The following is a 16,283-nucleotide window of genomic DNA, read 5'->3' on the forward strand; positions in this document are numbered from 1 at the left end:
AAATCAGAGAAGATTTTTCCCGAAAAATTCCAGCAGCCCAATGGTGTCTAAATGCTTTGTAAATTGAATACCAGTAGGATGTAGAACATGACAGCTGACTTGTAGATATATCAATGTGTATCACGATTTTTCACACCTGTATACATTGTTCAATGATTGAGATAGCCCCGATTTTAATCAGAGACGGGTTTATGACCGCGGTTTCTTGGATTTCTAAATTATTTCTAAGTCCTCAGAATCAGAATAAGTAAATTTTATTTTAAAACAAATTTTATTTTTAAAACAACAAACACAAGCGATGTAGAGCCTTTGACCGACAATCCTACTTCCAAAGACTTCCATGTAATAGAGAGCAAACCAATGTTGATATAATTTACCCTAAATCAGAACTCGTTGTGTATTAGCCTTATCATTCTTCACGGAATGTGCTCTTGTATAACAGTTTATAATAGTAGTTAAGTGTCATTTTAGATATTTATTTAAGTATTTGGAAAGGTTCTCAAATAACTATCACCTCAGCTCCGGATTATGAGAATTACACAGTACACGTCTACACATATATACTGCTCTCAAAACTCTACAACGTATCTCACCAAGGTTCACTATTTTGAAAATCAAAATGTACTTCTGGCAAACCAATAAACAGGGTAAAATAATTAAAAAAAAAAAACAGAAAAAAAAGAAACAAATACGATGCCACTTACATTTTGCGTAAAATAATTTCAATTCTGTAATACACTTCACATTTTCAAAACTCATACAGATAGGAAACATTAAAAAGAATGCATACATGTATCTTCTTCTGCAAGTTCATTACCATTCCTATAGATATTACTCTCATTTATACCGATGATGCACAACGGGTGATAACTCTAAGTAAGAGGCCAAACTTGACAATATCACAATAGACGAAAATGAAATTATGGATATTATCGAAATTTTAGATTCTAAAAAAGCCTCCGGTCCCGACAATTTTAGTCATATTTTAATAAAAGAAATAAGTAATGAAATTGCAATCCCTCTAAAAATTCTGTTCAATAAATCTCTGAAAACTGGGAAATTTCCATGTGTTTGGAAACGTGCTAATGTTATTCCTGTCTTTAAAAAGGGAGAGAAATCAAACCCATCAAACTACAGACCAATTTCCTTGTTGAGTTGTATGGGGAAAATCTTTGAAAGAGTAATGTTTAAATACATCTATAACCATTTAGTATCACATAAACTGTTATATAACCTACAAGCTGGATTTATGCGTAGACATTCAACAATCACCCAGTTAAAAGAAATTTATCATATCATTTGTATTGCTTTAGACAATAAAGAAGTCACCTGCTTTGCTTTTTGTGATATCAGTAGGGATGGGTATCGGCAGAAATTTCGTATCGTAATATATCACGATTTTCCCCCCAAAATATCACGATAAATCTTGATATTTTTAAACAAAATTTTTACTATTATTTCAAATGAATTTCCATAATATTTCTTTAAAATATGCTATAAAACACACCTTTACTTTTTAAATTTTTATTTATTTAATATAAAGCATGTTTGGATGCAGTTGTTTAAAGTTGCATTATGAGTCAAAACCATGTATTTCTTTTAAGAAAAGTGTATCAAAAAACAAAAGATTTCTGTGAAATATAAATATAGCGAAGTTTTGACAACTCAACTGCACTGTAAAGCAAGAAAAAAACTGCGAAATATAAGTGCCGGAAAAACAAATGTTGTATCTATCGCTTTGTTTTTATCGTCAATGTGAAAAATGTCAAGGTCACGCGTCCTTTTATTTTTAGCGTGAAAGTTGTAAACAACATTGAATTGGGACAAGCAGAAGTAAGGAATAAGTTATGATCATCTTTTTTGAAGATTGTATCAAAATTCTCAGTCATCCGACATTTATATCTATGAAATTGAATCCATGGTAAATTCTTCCAACTTTTCAGCGCATGCGTACAATAAAGAGGAAGAAGTGAAGCAATATTTTTGTGATGGGTTATACAAAGATTTTTTTTAGTTTTATTTTTCTCCATTAAATTAGATTTTTTAGGTTCTGAAACCTGTAATTTTCTGAAACCTAATACCTTCAAGAACTGAACAAAATTTGCATGTGTCATGCAAAAATTCTACTGTTGTCAATTTTCCCGTTTGTCCGTCACAGTGTCACTTTAATTTAATTGTTTTCAACATTTTTTACACTTCCTGTAATTGCCATTCAACAGTTTGAACAAATAAATGAATAATTTCCGGAATCTATAGTTATGTACCAAATACCGGTATTTTAGTATACGTATCACGATACGTATCACGCAATAAAAAATCGCGATATACCGGTATACCGATAAAATCGCACATCCCTAGATATCAGTAAGGCAATCGATACGGTTTGGTTGAAAGGCTTAAAATACAAATTAGAAAAATTCGGGTTTGTGGGTGAAGTTCTTGCTTGGTTAAATGATTATCTTACTGGTCGATCACAGCAGGTCAAAATCAAATCATCAAGTTCTTCAGTGGGAAGAACGAAAGCAGGAGTTCCCCAAGGTTCTGTTCTTGGGCCTTTACTTTTTTTAGTATATATAAATGACCTACCATGTGGACTCTCAGGTCTCTCTAGACTATTTGCAGATGACACATCTGTGTCAAACACACCTAAAAACTTGAAGGACTTAGAAAAACTTACTAACCATGATCTAGAAAAAATTAACCAATGGTCAAAAAACTGGCTTGTAAAATTTAATTCTGAAAAAACCAAAATATTAATATTTGGCAGTAGTGAAGATGAAGTATCCAAACTAAGCTTTAAGTTTAACAGTCAAGAAATCATTCCATCTTCTACTCCCTGTCATCTTGGACTTACGTTTTCGAATTCTGGGAAATGGACAAACCACATTGATAATATTATTATAAAGGCTTCAAAAGAAATTGCAGTTCTTAGAAAATTGAAATTATCTTTAAATCGTGATTTCTTAACAAAGATGTATACTACATTTATTAGGCCCTTATTTGAATATGCATCAGAAGTATGGGATAATATTTCTGCAGCTGACTGTGAAAGGCTAGAGAAACTTCAATTAGAAGCTGCACATATTGTAACTGGACTTCCTAATTACTCCCCCCGTAACTCTTCATATTATGAAACAGGATGGGAAACACTTGCTTATAGACGAGAAAAGAGAAAGTTATGTCTAATGTTTAAAATAAAACATGGTCTCGCGCCAGACTATTTATCGAATCTATTACCTCCTGAAGTCTCAGAAATAACCCAGTATGATTTACGAAATTGTAATAATATTGTTATACCCAAATGTAGAACGAACTTATTAAAAATTCCTTCTTTCCATCTACAATATCATTATGGAACGCCTTGCCCTCTGAAATCAGAAACCTTGAAACTGTAAATGCTTTCAAAAAATATTTTTCTTTTGGTGAAAAGAAAATAAACTCAATTTTAACTAGAATGAGACACAATTTTAGTCTCCTTAAGTCAGACCTGTTCAAAGTCAGGCTTTCAGATAACATTGTTCTTGTGGATATACCAATGAAAACACTGAACACTTTTTTTTGTATTGTAAGAATTATGCTGAAATAAGATTAGAATTATTTCACACTATAAGAAATAACAAAGGAACAATAGACCTTGACACAATTCTATTTGGGGACTCAAACTTGGGACAACAAAATAATATGAACATAGTTAAAGCCGTACACAAATATATTAAAAAATCGAAAAGATTTTTATGAATACCCAGCGTAACCATTCTGTATCTATTACAACCCCTTTCCTTTCTTTCTTTGCACCCCCCACCCTTTTCATATTTCCTTGCACTTTTTTGTATTGTACATTTGTTGGTTGTACATCACGTGTATATGTATATGTCATTTTGTTTGTGTTGGAGAGGACAATTCTAAGTTGGTAAAACTTGTGTCCAATCCTACTGATTATGTTTCAATAAAATATGTTTAAATACAAAATACTCTAAGTAAACAATCACTCAAAAACTGATGACAACAAAATTAATGATTTTCTTATTTATTTCAAAATATATTAATAGCCATTCACTTATGTACATTTTCTTTAATCTTTCTTAAAAGAATCTCTAATAAATCACACAACATGCTGTGTTCACAACATCACAAAATCTTAATTTCAAAGCACCAACAATGGAGGCAGGGGGGCATGTTGTAAAGAGACATAATTCAATAAAGTTAGGGGGAGGGGCTAAAACTAAGATGCAGAGGTATTCAACTGGATTTTTTTCCAAATCAAAATAATATGTACATCAGATCACAACTATAATTAAAATCAAGATAATGTACATCTGATCATAAACATCTATAATGAAAAATCCAAATAATGTACATACAATAAAAAAAATCCTCTACAATGTACAAACAGCAAGATTCACAACAGGTTACAGGTGTGAGCAACTTCTGACTGTATAAACAGGTAGATATTATAAATAGGCATGTGACTTGAGAATTGACATTGAACTCGAAGCTGGAATGGACAGGTTGAATGGAAGACACAAATAATTGATGCGTAGAAAAATTTAAAAATGCAAACATTAACACACAAAGATGAGGACATGTACCAAAACCCATTTTTACAATAAACTGCACTCTTTAGCAAAAAATATGGGCATGAATGTGATAACATATATGGCACTTTTCATCAATTTACATAAACATAAAATGTTCCCATAAAGTGTAAATGTAGTTATAAGAATTAAGTTACAAAATAACAAGGAAATGAGTGTTATTTTTTCATTAAAATAAATTTTCTGTACTTTATAATGACTATGGGGTAAGTAATCTTTAAAAAAAAAAAATATACTAAAATATTCAATTTGAAAAGTAGAAACATTCCATTTGTCTCAAATGCATAAAACATTAAATTTCTATGGATGGTCCCAAAAGTCTGATTACCATTGGTACCACTTTTTATCATTTTCAGTGGTCTTTTAGTGAGAGACATTTACACCACATGCACTGAACCTTTAAATTAAGAAAAAAAAGTTAGTTTTATTGAATCAAAATATTGCGAAAGTCAATATTATTGTAAATACAGAAAGAACTGTATACAGTAAAGGCATATTCCTGCCCCATTATAGTCCAATTTTGAATATCTCTTGAATGTGCACACTTGCATAGATTGTATTAAAAATATGGATTATAAAATTATATAATGAATTGGAAAAATAATAAATTGTATTTTTGACTCTATGATGTCAAAAACTACTAGTATTGTGATTTCCTATTATTTCTTAAAAAAGACAAAATGCACAGTTTGTTCAATTTTGACTACAGTATTTATGGAATGCAAACTTGCTCAGGTACTTCTATTCTCATATTTCATTGATATTATAATTTTACGCATAATATCAAAAGATCGAGTCCAAGCAGATCTGTGCTTTAATTTTCCAATCAAAATTTTGATAAAAATACTGTTTTTCTTCCAAAATCATTGAGAGTTAGGACATAAATGTTCTGGTACATCGTTTTCATGATGTCTTAACTGACTTATGATGTCATGGTTGATAAAAATATTTATCACTTTGAATTCTGGATATATCTCCCGGATTTAGAATTTTACAACAAAGTTTAATTTTTTAATTTTTGGAGCAGGTGCTGGACAGAACATAGTCCTTTGCCACATTTGAAACTAGGCTACAAGTGATATAACTCTATCATACTAAAAATTGCATGAGAAAAATTTCAATACAGCAAAATTGCTTTCCTTAATAAATATGTCTTACCAGAAATAATTTTACTGCTTCTTAATAGAAGAAACAGAACAATATGCAATAAAATACTAATCCAGTACATGTTTTTAAAACAATCTGTCACAATTTCTGTGCCTCAATAATTTATTCATTTAAATTCTTCAATCACAGAAATTTTCAGTGTAAAATTAGATTTTTCCATTAAGTCAGCAAGTTTCTAAATAAAAATGAGTATTAAATGAAAGGGTGGAAAACTTCACTTCTACACAAAATGCTAAGTAACCAGCTACAAGTACTTTGAGAGAACATGGTTCTACAATCAATAGCTACAAAGTCTTGCACCTCAGAAAAAATGTACAATCTCGGTAAAAATAAATAAAAAAGACACAATAAAAAAAAAATAGGGAAAGTAGTTGACTGATCCCTTAGAACATTAAAGTGACTAAGTAGTAAGTAACTTCTCATGATATAATCTGCAAAAATCAATGCAAATGTATGATGACAATATAATAAAATGTTAGCACAGCTAAAACTTGGGTGTAAATATAAATAGATTTGCAGAAGGACTAGTGTTGAGTTTTTGATACAGTGCCTGAATACAGTAAACTCACCAGTGTAAAAATAAGTACATTTTGGGGTCACTAAAATGTACAAATAAAAAAAATGTAATGAATAAATCAAAAATTTACATGTCTTGACCTATCAAAGTACCATCACATCAAAATAAACATTAATTCCAAGTACACCATACCACATGCATACTGGTACAATGTGCACTTCAAGAGCATCATGCATAAATTAACAAATACTCTAAGATAAATAAGTAGAGAAAAGATATGTACAGTTTTGGACTATTTAAGCTAATTCCTGCTTAGCAAGGGCCAGCTCATCACTATCAATGACTACTCTCAGTTTAATCTGATGGACAGCTAAATCCTCCAGAATATCACTGGTCACCAGAATTGACTCGAACACTCTCAAAAGACTGCCATCTTCCAAGTTAACACACACATCTGTCACCTGTTTAGGAGTCATACAAATATTGCACACAACCAGAGAGTCATCCATGTCAACATGAAGAACCAGAGTTCCCCTCTTCTGTTCAAAGTACTTAATGATGGACATATTCATGGCACTGGTCAGAGATTTATAGAATCTTTTGACAAGTTTCTCAAAAGTTGGTCCTCTGTGTTTCCACTTCAGACAGTGTTCCACAGGTTTTTCAGTCTGAAGAGTAAGATTCAGATTTTCCCTCTTTCGTTTCTGATCAATGTTTACGTGATTTTCTGTGTGGTTTCCTAGATTTTCCTTGTTGGTAGAATCAAACTGTTCAACCTTCTCTGTATTATGGTTGAGTGAATTTTTCCTGTTTTGCACATTTTCTACACTTCCAATCTTATTAAATACATGACTATCCTTCAGTACATTAATGGCTTCTGTGGAAAGTGTGTACGAAATGAAACTTGTTCTACTGCTGGACCTAATGATGGTTGGACCTTCATGTCGTAAATTCTTCGGTAGTTCACTCCCTTTAGGAGGTTTCACAGGAGAAGGTGACCTGGTGACCTCCTTTTTTACTTCATATTTCAGCTTTCTTTTGGCAGGAATAGATTTCTTTTTTGCCTTTGTTCTTCTGCAGAAACACCAACAAGATGGCATCTCTTCGTCACTCTCATCATAAGCATATTCCTTGATCTTCCAGCCCCTTGAGGACCACTCCTCTCCGATCATTGTCATATTCTCATAGGATTTGTGGGCCCTCCTTGGGGTGAGGACAGGAATGACCCCCTCCTTTTTCTTCCTATCCTTTTCTGGGGTATCTCCCATTTTTTCCTCCATGTCATCTCCCTCCTCCCACACAGGGAACAGCCCAAAAATTCTGTCAACCTCCACATTGATTGTGACTTGTCCTATAATCACAAAGAAATTCACAGTTATTAATGTAAAAAATTTAAAGTAAAAAATTAAAATTTTGTTGTTTTTTTTTTTAATTTAAATACTGAACTACAAGTTTAATTACTTCCAAATTCATTTCCATTAATTGCCAACTGAATGATCTGCTATGCAATAAAAAAGCCCTCCCCCTATCTTTCACAATCCATGTCATGACCCTGTAACCTTGGTGACATGACTTTTAAACAAGGTGAATATTTACCTTAAGATCATAGGCAAAATTATCTTAATTCATTCCAATCTGAAGTTTAAGGTATAGCTCAAGTACTTTTTTGTTACAGAAAAACAGGCCAGAGGAAGGGAGGAGGGGATCATTAAATCATCATTTTATCCTAACTTTAAGCCACATTACTGAGGGAGAAATATGTTAACTACAGGTTAATTAAATTAAGATTTGACAGCATCTTCATTCAATTATGTATCAAAAATGTATCAAGGCACCCAAAAAAGGAGAGTTTATTTTACAATTACACAATTATAAAACCTCAAGAATGCTTCTTCTGAAATGATGCTTTTTCTTAAATGAATAAAATGAATATTCGGCTGAAATTCTATGGTACTTTTCAAAGTACAGGAAAATTTTATTATGTGGTTACAATAAACAAGGAACAAAATACACAATAGTTAACTGAATTTAACTTCTACATCTAAATCTTGAATAAGTATGGATGTCATTGATCAGTTGTAGTGTAAAGGTAATCTTGGTTTGTAGGGCAATGATTAGTTTTATCAGACACAATACAAATGACTCATCAGGGGTCATCAATAAATTGGTATAAATCAAATCTTACACCTGTAGCTGATTACACATACAACAAATCTAATTCACTGTATGTATGACCTTTTACTTTAAGACCGGTACAAGATGATAAAAAAAAAGCTCCACATTTTCTTACATGTCCAAGAACGTAAGCTTTTTATGCATATCTATTATAAAGGCAAGCAATCAAACAAATGTATAATCAGACATAAAATCTTGAAGTTTACAAAAACTGATACGGTATTTAAAAAAAATGGTCCTTATTAAGCAGATCCTTAAAATTACACCCATATCAATCATTGCCTAACTATCAATAATGATCATGTAAACATGACTTTCTATACAGGATGTCACAATAATGAATACATAAACAGATTTATGGTGATCATTATAACTGACCCTGTCTGTCCTACACCATCACCTGTAAAAATCAGTGTTCTCAGTCAGACACACTGATCAGTGTCACAACACTACAACATTTAACTATTAAGCTGGCACACAAAATCTTTTGAAGTATTGAAGTTCCTTTATATTTATATAATTGATAAATTTCAAAACATCACTGAGATAAGTGAATATGAGATTTATATCACACATATCAGTATTAAGGTGGATCTACACTTCCTTAACAGTTAACTTCCTTAAGATACCCACCTTTGTATCTGTCCTTGCCAAGGTACCCTGAAATGAAACGTAAACACAATCAATAAATGTACTGCCTTGTGTTGATATAGCTTTTAGTTCACGACCTGTTAGTTTCTTTTGAATATTACATGACAAATTAAAAGCAAACAGGTTTGATAATGCATATTTTAGAAATTCTAAAGAAAATTGCTTTCTTTTCATCATATTTCAGACACTTTTTGTGTAAGTGACAAGAACATTATTTTGAAAGGACTTCGAAAGGCTTTAACTACACACTGTTTAAACAAACATAAAACTCTCTCCTTGTAAAGAGTGTAAAATTTCTTTTCTCATAGTGCCTTTTAGTTAAAGGTTTCAAACTACAGAAACAGTTTCAAAGAACTGAAATACAATCCTACTCCACAGCGAAAATGTTGTTACATGTCAAATTTTTAAGTACACATGTAACTATTCATAATATGAATTCTTATTTATTTGAACTGCTAGCTTTTTTCTACCTGAACCATAAATAGGTTTGATTCTGGAGTCCTCATCTAGGGAACTGGCCAAGTGAAGCTGACCAGATTGCCGTAATGCATTAATAAACAAGGCCACAGCTGAACTCCCTGTTCCCTCCACCAATTGTAACAGGGCTGTGTTTCTCTGTACTTTAGTCTTGCCATTCTCTATTTTCTCTTTCCCCTCCTGGTCCAACACACCATGTTGGATCAGGTAGTCGTAGATAGCTTCAGCATCTAGGGATTCTATTAGATCCTCTCTCTCAGTCAGAGATAATCTTTGCATATTACAATCAGGATGTCTGGGGGATTCTCAGCCTGTGAGCTCACAACTGGCATCCTGTGTCAACCTACAAAATAAAATCTTTATAATATACACATAATTACAAAGTAACAACAAAGATATCTGCAAGTATGCTGTAAAGACTTCAAAGTAATTTATGTATGCCCTATAACCACTTCAAAGAATCTCTCTAGCTGTAAACAGTAACCAATACATGCATTGGCATAAAAAAAGTTTGCAAATATAAAAAGGACCAGCTACTGGCTATTACTAAATCAATCCCTGAAAACTGTTGCATTTACAAAAAGTCATTTACCTTTGTAAGTTCAGATGGAATATTACACGAATATTTCACGTAAGAATATATTCCTTATTCAGATAGCTAAATACTTCTTATATGTAAATTTTGTCCTAATTTTCTATAAATATCTGGGAGAGTTTGGAACATTTAAAATTCTTTGTGATATTAACTATGCTTTACTTACCAACTACAGGATTAAGTACCTGTTCTGATATGTGATCAAGTCTTTAAATTCAGCAAACACACAAATAAAATTAATGTCACAATAATGCCATAATCAAATATATATATATATATATATACAGGTTAGGAATAAGTATGTCCAAACCTGCAGTTAAACACAGGGTACATTTAATCTTGTACAAATGTTTACTTTATCACATGAATGTTATTGTACTTGCAAAGCCATTATGAACTGATAAAGCTTTAATATTGAAAGAAATTAAAGTACAAGTGCCTATCAAAAAGCTTCATCGATCAATGCAGATGCAATTCAAAAATCACACTTTTTCAAACATCATAAAAATTATCCTTTCTCCAGAATTCAAGATAACAACAGTTTATTGCTGGTAATATGAGTTCGAATATGAAAACATACAGGCCTAAACATAAATGTCAAAAATTTTATCCTCGCTGCTTTTATCTAATCCAAACATCCCAGAATCCAGTCTGCAAACAGCAAGGTGTTGCTTATAAAGACAGAAAATTCAGTAATACTATCAGAGCCTAACAAAACTAAAGACTAAAAAAAAAACCACACAAAAACCTGACATAATCCAAGAATCTTGAATGATTTTCTTATAACAATTCATTTGTACATAGATCTATTTGAGCTTTCAGTGTTGTGTACACTATCGGTATAAAGTTCTTTGTCACCGAATGATTTGAATATTATATATAAAGTGCAGGGGTGAATCCAGGATTTTTTTCGGTGGGGTGGGGTGGGGTGGGAGGGGCACATCAACTGTAACAAATGTCAATCAGAATTTTTTAACAAGGAAAAAAAAATCCCAAATCTGAAGGGAAAAAAAAATCATTTTTCGTAAAAGGGGGGGGGGGGGGGGGGGGAGACTTTCTATGTCAATTTTCTTCAGATATTTGACTCTCCTTACCGTTTTCAAAGGCCAAAGGGATCCTTGCTTCTTAGATGTCTAAGGTTATTTTTCCATTACTTTTACATACTGTGAAAATTCCAGGGGGGGGGGGTCAACCCCCCCCCCCCCCCCCATATCCACCCATGCACTATACATAAATTCAACTAAAAACTACTATTTTAACATGTTAAAAATTACAAGAAATGAACAAGCTAAAAACAACTATGGTCACTAGAGGCTAAAAACTGACTGATGGTTAATACATGTAATACAGGGGTACTATTTAGCAAATTTATAAATTGTGGTTATTTTTTCTTCTTTTTTTTACCCTCAAGGTATCACTTACACTTCTGTAAATGTAATGAACTACATGACAGGTAACATATGCTTTTTATCAAATGTTCATAAAGATCTCATTACACAAAATAAACATGAAAACATGTTGATGACAGAGAGAAATCTTTACACCTGCATGAAAACACATGAAAAACTTGTTATGACAACCTAGCTCACATACCATAGCAAAGAGAAATGCCTGGATCTGGGAGCAGAAGGCTTACTTCTACTGGTCTGACAGACAGAAATTCCACAATATACACTCACTGACTCAAATGTGTGATTCCTCCACTGATAAATATTAATATTTGACAGGAACTTATCAACAGATCATTTGCAATCCTCATTCATCAAACCAGAGAGTTGGACCACCATTAATATTCAGATACATGTTTCAACTGTCGATAGAGCATAAACAGCTGCAAAATGGGTTGCATGAGGATGCACATTCTTAGATTTTCTCAATTTACCCTGGTCAATGCACTTGGAACTTTCCTATGACTTATGATAGCAATTTTTCATGTGAAGGCCTACAGAGATGAAAGCAGTCACTTCAAATACATTTTATTGTACTTCTGTGTATATCACTGAGTACACATGCATCAGAAGATAAACAGAATTTACCATAGGTTTTCATTACAAAACAAAAAATCACAGTTGAACTGACACAATAATTCAATACACAATACTCAACAGGGGCTGACAAATAGATTTTTTAAGTACTTGCCTATGGGCGAGTACATGGTCAAAATTCACTTGCCCTACCTGAATTTTTACTTGCCCCACCATAAACTATGAAAATAGGAAGACAAAAAATGATTATTACAAGTGCTCATTTCCACTTAAAACTAAAACTTGTTATTTTTTTTCATGAAAAAGTCACTTGCCCTCGGGCAAGTGGTTAATAAAAATTCACTTGCCCATCCCTAAAATTCACTAGTCCCAGGCGTCGGGCAATGGAATTTGTCTGCCCCTGCTCAATGAGTTTTGAAAACTGTGAAGTTTTATTCCATGACTATAGGATACCGAGAAATAACGTTTGAAAAAGAGAAGTCTACTGCAAGATGGCAATGCAATGAATATATATACCTCCAAAATATATACACAATACAGTTCAAAGGAACCAACCTATTTAATACTGCTTTTCTCTCCATGAAAAGGCATTCATATGAGATAATATTCACAGTTAGGATATAAGGTTGCAGTTAAGCCATCAATTTAAATCTCATTATGACATTTTGACAATACCCTTGGCAGTGGAACAGGAGATTAAAGTAGGTGTCAACATAAAATGTATAAATCCACATCAATGTCAGGAATCTGACCAGCAAATTAGATCAAAGGACAAATACCCCTGGCTATTAGGGGCTTTTTCTGAATAACACACCAATGCACTGAGTGTATTTAATCATAATGAAAGGGGGTATACATCTGTATGCAAGATCATGAAAAATAATTCTCAAGTGGTTTTTAAAATAAGGTTTTTCTGTGTATAAGAACACAAAGTCCATAGTTCCTTGTCATTCATCTGCTGTCAATAAGAAATTAAACACAGATTGTGGCCTATGACTTCCTCCCTTATTTCTGTTATGTGTTCCAAATTGTTTTAAACAAAATTCCTGACATTTAACAAATTGTCGTGTAAGATAACACACCATAACCATCAGCTTGAGAAACATTTGGTATGCATCACTTACACTGCTACACCGAAATGGGCACCATGACTTCTAACCAAGGCGGAATATTTTCCCTGGAAATACATCTTACTATTATCTCTTTGTACAAGAATAATAGAACCTGCATCAGATAAAAGTCTGACAGCAGGCGGGATGAAATATACGGCATGTTTGTAACATGCCTGCAGAAAAAAAAGCGTATCAGTGCAGTATAGATACTGACTACAGCATTGTCTAATCAATACACAAGTCTGATGAGATCACAGGCAAATTAAGGTTTACAAACAAAGTTACATGAACATTAGATTTCCCCCTGGCTTCTGTACAGATAAAAACCCCTCCTTCTGCCTGTGTAGCTGAACTGAACCATGCACCCTGGAGCCAGGAACAGATGCTATCTAAAGGCCAATCACTTTACTACCATCTTCCAACAAAATACTTCAATTTTTCTCAAAATGCCCAACTTTTAGACAGATATTATGACAGATGGGTTCATGTTTATGCATTCATTAACTGTGGTATTTTGAGTGTTTCAAGAAAATAATTAATGTGGTATTTTCCATCATTAGCTGTTACTTCTAACATGTGTCATCATTACCAAAGAAAACTCTTCTTGTTAAGAAGTATTCCACCTGACTTAAATTGATATCTGTTCATTTCACCCTATTGTAACCTCAGAGATAATCTTTTAAAGCTATCTAACCTAGCTTAAATTAAGTTTATCAAATCACATTATCATTAAGAATTACACCCTCCTAAGTTTCTAATCTTCTGTTCCTCCAAAAGAAGATTAATGATTCAAATGAATGAGAGATACAGCTTATCCTTAGGATATTAAATTATTGACAGTTTCACACCTGTTAACCATTTAATGCATTAATCTACTAAATTTAAAGTCTCTTCTTGCCCACAAAAAAATGAAGTTAACCTTGGACACAATTCTTTAGTACATATATTGGTAATCTAAAAGGACCCTACTGCATATCTTTGGTTTGACCACTAAAAAAGAAACTCACCAACTGGAACCTGCACAACTCTTCCATAGCTGTGTTCTATGGAAAATGCTTGCATGTCAATGCCTGGGCTTTCTGCCACTAAATGCAGAATTCAGGCCCATTAAGAAGACATGTAACAAAATCAATACCTGGTCGTATCTCGAGAATGCTGTGCCTGACATTCACGTAAACAAATGTGATTTCAAACACCAAATATTATCTCCATCTATACCACACCACACCGAAAACCAATTCCTTGAAATATTGATAAGGCATTACATAACACAATACTAAAAACTTTAACAGATCTTGGTTTTTTCTTAGCATCTGCGGCATGAAGAAATATTTGCCATCATTAATATTTACAAAAATGATGCAGTGAGTTTCAAAATTCAATGTTGAAATGATAAATCATCATTTTTTCCAACCAAAAATTTGCTTTCAAGCATGTTGCACTTTACAAAAATGAGCAATTTATGTAAATGAACAATTTCTGAACCACATAATAATCGTCCCAAGTTCTTTTTGCGATTTGCAGTTAACAAATATGATAATTTTTATCTTCATTATTGGCAACACAATGTCTTCAATAGATTATCTTAGTATGTCTTACATATTGAAATGCCTTGTATCCCAATCTGAACTAATCAACACCCCCTCCACCCTTTCAAAAAAAATCACAATGCTTAACATGTTGCAAAGGTAAAATGAAACACATCTTTGTCTGTTTTATTTCATTGTGTTGGCATATGTTTTTAACAATGTTTTTCCCCTGTACTGTAGTGGTTCACTCAAAGGATGATCTACAATTTGCAAATTCACAAAACTTATTCTTCTTATCGGGGTTCTTATTAGAGGATACAAGTTTTGCACAATGTATGCCAGAAAATAATCAATCAACATATAAATGAAGTATTTAGTTATTTTCTCTGCAAAGCATTGTCATCTTTCATTTCCGGTTGCTGTACATTTAAAAAGAATTTTAATAGTTTTAATATAAAACTCCTAATATTCTTTATTAAATATTTTGCCCTAAATTAAAGGTACAAAAATGAATACACTTGCATAATTTTATATGAAGTTTTTTTCTGCCTTTCATTTTTTTAAAGACTTTTCTCAGAGGCTAAAAATAGAATCTGAATGTTCCTCATGAAAACTGGGAAAAATAGACATATATATTCATTTTTAGCTAAGAAATAAGTTCGAACATGTGCATACTATTACCTTTTGTCAAACATGACATATAGGCCCAGTGGGCCGGGTGTTTAAGTTAAACTTCCATTTATTTTTGTGTGTATATATGAAACACATGTCACTATAATAAATAAATTACATACTTACTTACTTACATGACTTTGCATAGCACAAATAAACTAAGAGAACTCAAAGGAAACTACCTGCATGTAAACCCACCTTTTTCTAACCATAACCTGCTTTAATAAGCTCACACCTATTGACCTTAACACTGATAAGATCGAGCTCAAACTCTAAGCAATTCCTGCTAAAGCTTCTTGCTGAAGCACAGAGCCTAAGCCCACTACATGTATTTCCTAACGATTCTGGAAATACTTTATGGAAACACTGCATCAAACAGACATATATGGGTGGCAAATTAAATCTCCATCTGATTTTTTAGGAAGATGTATCATTTCAATTTGTGCATGTACTACCTTTGTACATACATTAATCATTTATTGCCGAGAAAATATGTGTGGAGAGCCCCTATTAAAAATATAATATTTTTTTTAATTCAAATGCATTAATCAGACTTTAACCTATTAATATTTTCTGCATTTGTCTTGAGTTGATGTCTCCTACCCTCTTATTTAAAGAGAGGGGTATTCAATTTTATTTTTAATAATTCAAATAGATGACCGTGTTCTGCTGAATTCAGATCTTTTAAAAATTGTATATAAACGCTAACTTAAAGAATATGAAAGCAAATCACATATATCATATGCACTGATTCGATACTAAAATGAGAATCCACAGGAGTTACTAGTCATTGCCTGAGTCAGTGGTG

The 16,283-nt window shown here is 32.6% G+C and overlaps 1 protein-coding gene across 1 annotated transcript; it reads right to left on the minus strand.

The window, feature by feature from the left end:
• Positions 1-4,011: 4,011 nt before the first annotated feature.
• On the minus strand, positions 4,012-14,646 carry LOC133172625 (uncharacterized). The gene is made up of 4 exons (XM_061307556.1): positions 14,282-14,646; positions 9,576-9,925; positions 9,088-9,114; positions 4,012-7,630 (listed from the first exon to the last, which is right to left on the minus strand). The coding sequence occupies exons 2-4, from the start codon at positions 9,859-9,861 to the stop codon at positions 6,576-6,578; spliced, it is 1,368 nt and encodes a 455-aa protein (XP_061163540.1). The 5' UTR covers positions 9,862-9,925; positions 14,282-14,646; the 3' UTR covers positions 4,012-6,575.
• Positions 14,647-16,283: the final 1,637 nt, after the last annotated feature.

This window comes from Saccostrea echinata, unplaced genomic scaffold (genome assembly GCF_033153115.1).
Source record: "Saccostrea echinata isolate AGI-Se365-2 ecotype Australia unplaced genomic scaffold, CSIRO_AGI_Sech_v1 ptg000054l, whole genome shotgun sequence".
Classification (NCBI taxonomy): Eukaryota; Metazoa; Mollusca; class Bivalvia; order Ostreida; family Ostreidae; genus Saccostrea; species Saccostrea echinata.